The sequence below is a fragment of the Anser brachyrhynchus genome (genome assembly GCF_964034855.1).
Source record: "Anser brachyrhynchus genome assembly, chromosome: 3".
NCBI classification, from domain to species: Eukaryota; Metazoa; Chordata; class Aves; order Anseriformes; family Anatidae; genus Anser; species Anser brachyrhynchus.
In genome coordinates this window covers 23,212,387-23,217,529 of record NC_137696.1, presented here as the reverse complement: position 1 = coordinate 23,217,529, position 5,143 = coordinate 23,212,387, and the positions used below count along the sequence as shown (strand labels likewise).

General features: G+C 54.2%; 1 protein-coding gene and 1 long non-coding RNA gene across 2 annotated transcripts; one reads left to right on the top strand and one right to left on the bottom strand.

Annotated features, from left to right (window-relative positions):
• Positions 1 to 521: 521 nt before the first annotated feature.
• On the bottom strand, positions 522 to 2,972 carry LOC308193038. The gene is made up of 2 exons (XR_013949327.1): positions 2,218 to 2,972; positions 522 to 897 (listed from the first exon to the last, which is right to left on the bottom strand). It is a non-coding gene; the product is annotated as an uncharacterized lncRNA (long non-coding RNA).
• A 19-nt stretch (positions 2,973 to 2,991) lies between these two features.
• Positions 2,992 to 5,143, top strand: MIXL1 (Mix paired-like homeobox; the record flags this gene model as incomplete). Its single annotated transcript, XM_080587210.1, has 2 exons — positions 2,992 to 3,297; positions 3,376 to 5,143. 2 exons carry the CDS (start codon positions 2,992 to 2,994, stop codon positions 3,811 to 3,813), a joined length of 744 nt encoding a protein of 247 aa, XP_080443336.1. The 3' UTR covers positions 3,814 to 5,143.

Here is a 5,143-nt window from a genome sequence, read left to right as displayed (position 1 = left end):
TATCTCCTTCCCACTCCCAAATACTTGATCTTCCCCCCTCTGAAGGTAGGGAGCCAGCTGCCAGCCATCAGACGTACCCTACTTTTGCCCCTTTGCTATGTCTGGATCCCCTCTGAACCTGGACATCTCACCCCAAATCTGTTCCTGTTGGGACTTAGCAAATGCAGACCCTTGATCTTTTCATATGCATTTGCGATGCTCTTGTGCCTCCCCCACTGCTGCTTTCTTCGAGGCTTTTTCTGTGTCTGAAGCTCTTATCGACTCTTCAGGACCGAATACACGAATGGCACCATGAGGTCTTGAAGTCCCGTCTCACACCTCCCAGGAAATGGCTTACTTTATCAACTCACATCCCCCTCCTAAAGGCAAGGCTTGAGTCAGGAGACACTAAGTAGTTCCTTGCTGTTAAAAACAAAGAAAGGCAGGGGTTTAATTTTCAATGACTAACATATTGTGGACATATAGATGTTACCAAATCCCAGCCAAACAAGCCAGTCATCTTTCAGAAAGGACACAAACGCTTGTCAGACCACATTTATTTTAACACCACGGAAGACCTGTGCATGCAAGACTGGACTTTACTTTGTGATCTGAAATAACCAGTGATAACTACTGGCCTGCATGACCAGCGTCCTGTACAGGGGTTTGGTGTCACCAGGATCTGACGCTGCTCTGGGACACCCCTATGAGCAGAGGATGATGTGCAGGGTCCTGTGAGGAGCAAAGGTGACGCAGCAAGGACGACCTCAGCATGTCACCGGGGCCCTGGCAAGGTGCTGAACACCCACGATGGACAGGCAGCTCAGATTTCTCAAGAATAAGCTTCAACACATCTGCAAGCAGTCCCAAAGTGAGGACAATATGCAGCTCACCTGCTCAAACTCTTCCTTTTTGCAGCTGTGGGGACCAGAAGCACAAACACTGCTAAATAACAACTTTAAATTATGAACATGAGATCACAGTGAGATCTTAGAATATTACTTAAAAGTGTGGACGTGCCTAAAAACGTAAATCCCAGTGTACGTACATCGGGAAGGACTGAAAAACCTCTAAAAACGTTAAGAAGTTGTGAAGAGCACTGTCAGAGGAGTTATACAGTAACTAGAAGCAATGGGGGGGGGGGAATGAAGTGTTCATTCTAAAGGATTCCTTTTAGGCAGAAAAAAAACACAAACACTTGAAAAGCCAAGGCTGGCATGCATTAATGATTTTTGCTATCGGGGCTCTGATAGAGAAGCTGGAAATCATAAGGAATTTTCATGTCAACAGAAGCTCTGGAGCAAATGCAGTTTTGCAACCATAAAGGTATCTGTGGCCTACTAAATGTATATGGATGCAAAACTCGTCAGGGAAAAGGAAACTCTGCCGAATCTAGACAGTGCTTTTTCTCACAGCAGGAGGCACACTGTGATACCTGGCAGGCATCACTTCTAGCACATTGGTGGAATGAAACTCTGTGGGAGCTGTGGTGAGCACTAGGAGGGGAGAAAGCTGGCAAGAGAAAACAAAAGAGGGGTCTTCTGTGCCATCCTGCTTTCCCGTGAGGCAGCAAAAGACTTGTACTTTATTCTCCATCCAGCAGCACGCTCCTTTAGAATTAGAGCACCGACCCCTTCCTTGCTTTTCTTCAAGCTTACAAACCTGGCAAACCAGGCCAATGCGGAAGGGCAACTACCAGAATCCTAGAGAGGAAATTTGTGTGCAATGCTCAGAGCAATGGCTTTGGTCTTGCCTCCGAACCACTCTGCTCCGCCGTTCAGCACACACCTGTGTTCAGCACAGACTCATCAACAAGATGCACCAAAGCGCCAGCCAAAACAGGAAAGGAAATTCAGGCGTGGAGCACGGAAGTGATCAGCACCACAGGTGTGCAAGCAGTCAACGCAGACAGCACCTTCACACGGCTGCGTCAGCCCCTCGCCATTAACGTGTGTGAATGTGTACTAAAAATACAATCTGCATGTGGGTAATTCAGTGACTGAGCATCAACTACAAACCCTGGAGTCTGCATTTGTAACCCCGTATCGAGGACCCCAACCCATTTTGCCTATTGATTCAGTCACAGTGACACCGGTGTACCCATCCTATTTTACAGAGCTACAAAATACAGACTTCCTGACTGGGTACTGCAGCCAACCACTGTTAACTGTACAGGATCTACTGAAAAAAGAAAACAGTATGTGCAAGTTGTCTCTCTTCTACTGTGACAAAGCTTACTTTTCTCCTTTTTATGGTCTATACATGTTGTATCCATCAAGGCTTTCAGGCCTGGGAAATGTCGCCGGTCTTTTCCAACCATGGGAAGCGCGTTGGCTGCTGTTACAAGACAGTTGTTGGAACACCTCTGGTACGTGAAGTGCAGGGGAACCGCTTCTGGCCCGCAGGGTATCGCCGCAGCGACAGCCGTCAGAGATCAAAGAGCGAGCCCATTTCCAGATTTATGGGTTGGGAATAGCTCTGTTAGCTCCGGGTACTCGCTCTTTCCTAGGTATATACTCAATACACATCGATAAAGTCACAGTCTTAACGGGAAGTCTGACACTGGCACCACCGCACTCTGGGGAGGTCTGTCCCGGTTTTGCCCTCATCCAGCCCAGCACCGGCTCCAGGTGCCGGCAGCCCCCACAAGCACCCCCATCACCCCGTTTCCATCCCGGCCCACTTGGCGGCTCCTTCTCCCCCTCACAGCCGTCCCAGGGCTGCCGGTGATCCACGACGGGGAATCCACATCCGTTAGGCAGAGCGGGCGGCTGCCGGAAAGCACGCACTTTATCGCTTGTACCTGAAAGAGCAAACCCTACAGCACCGCCACCCCCGGTGTACCAGCGCCCAGGTGAGGGCACGCCTCGCCCCAGCCCAGCGTGGTGCCCGGACCCCTCACCTGCCTCCCGCCGGGCCGGGCCGGGGCCGCCTTCCACCGCCCCCCGCCCCTCAGCCCCCCTCCCCGGCTATAAAGCCCCGCGGGGGCCGTGCCCGCCCCGGCTCACCGCCATGGCCACGCTGCGCTTCGGGGAGCCCTTCCCGGCGGGGAGGTGGCCCCGTGAGGCGGCGGCGGGCGGTGGCGGTGTCGGTGGCGGCGGGGGGCCCGGGCCGGGCTCGCCTCCCGTCACGGCGCTGCCCCGCGGGGCGGCGGAGCCGGCGGAGGGGGCGCCGGCGGCGCAGCGTCGGAAGCGGACGAGCTTCACGGCGGCGCAGCTGGAGACGCTGGAGTCGGTGTTCCAGGACACCATGTACCCCGACATCCACCTGCGGGAGAAGCTGGCCGACGCCACGCAGATCCCCGAGTCCCGCATCCAGGTGAGGGGCAGCCCGCTCGCCGCCGCCGCCACGCCGCCTCCCGCGCCCCCGCCCCTCACCGCCGCCCTCTCTCCGCAGGTCTGGTTCCAGAACCGCCGCGCCAAGTCCCGCCGCCAGCGGGGGCCGCCCCGCCCCGGCCCCGGCCCCGGCCCCGGCCCCCAGCCGCCGGGCTACCCGCGGCCGCCCCACGCCGCCCCGCTCCGCTTCGCCGCCCCTCAGCAGCCCCGCCGCCCGTTGTGCGGCGCTGCCCGCCACAAGGAGGACGGCTGCGAGTGGCCGCCGCCGGCCGCCGCCGCCTTCCCGCCCGGCCCCGACTTCGAGGGCTGCCCCCCGCGGCAGCACGGCGGGGCCGAGGGCGCCTTCGCGGGGCCGCCGCCGCCCGCCGGCCCCTACCCGCCCCCGCGCGGCCTCTGCGGGCGGTACTCGCCCCTCTCGGAGGCGGACGACAGCGGCGGCTTCTCCGAGCCGGGCTCGGAGTGGGAGGAAAACGCCCTCGGCGCCTTCCGAGCCCTCTGAGCGCCGCCCCGGGAGCCTCCCTCGGCCTGCTGGGACTCACGCGACGCCGTCGTGGTCGTAACGGAACACCATGCCCTGCCCTGCCACTGTTGCACTTTATTCCGGAGTGACAGACTTCACCTATTTATTTAAGGGAGAGAGGGGTCAGCTTCACCCGCCGATGGCAGCTTTCTACGTATTGAGCGTTTTCTGTTGGCACGTTTCCTGTTTCTATTTAACCTTCCTTAGCCAAAAAGCTAACCAAATCCGCTGTTTTGGGGGGTGGGGGCTGGTCTGTCGTTACTTTTTGAGAGGAAAAATAAAAGTTTACGTTTTTGCTCTGTGCTGCTTGCGAGCTGGGAATTGTGTTCACGCCTCTGGCAGGAATAGGGTTTCTCACCTCGGAGGCACTGGAAATCCCCCTCCCAGGTGAGGTCCTGGCACGCCAGGGCTGGAGTTTGGAAGAAGAGACCTAATGGGACTGAAGGGCAGTTTATGAAAAATGTCTGATCTCTGTGGTCAGTATTCACTTTACATTTTCATTCAGGGAAAAGCGTAATTGTAAAGTAAAGTTGCAACCTAATTAATGAAAAAAATACATCTCGAACTGTCTGCTGGCTCAATCAAACAACAGCGTCAACTCCGACACTTAAGGCAAGGTTAATGTGAAACTAGAAAAAGACTACAATAATATTTTGTGAACACTGTAAAAGCACATTATTCACACTCAAAGCTAAAGTGTTTTTAGTGTTCACAAAATATTCTTGTAGTTTTTTTCTAGTTTCAAAACTGAATCTGTCTGGTGATTAGGGAAGCTGAGGCGATTCCAGATAAGAAAGGGTTAAGAATGAAACTATTAAAGGAGAACAGAACATTAGGTGTAGGGCAGGAAACAGATGTACGGACAATGTATCTCAAAATAGGACATACGGGCAATATATCTCGAACAAGACATTGGAATCCAAGATAAGAAAATAATGAGCAGAAGATTCGAAGAAAAAACAGTCCTTGCGGTTAGGAAGAAAGCTAATTCAGCAGAATCCTGACCAAGGGTGAAAAGTACACTGTGAGGAAGACTTATGGCCTTCCTCTCTGAGACCACCGACCACAGCTCGACGACCCCTGCCCAAGACCACTGAGAGGATCTGCGCAGGCGCAGGACACAAAAAACTGATTAGCATGAGAAGCGAGAGTAGGCGGGGTTAGATAATGAATATGTATAGGCGTTAATAAAATATTAATCACTGTGATGTATAAATTTGGGACGGCTTTTCACTTCGGGATGCACGATAGGCGGAAAGATCCCCCGTGCATCCGGCGCCGTCAATAAAGAATAAATCACTTAAAGAAA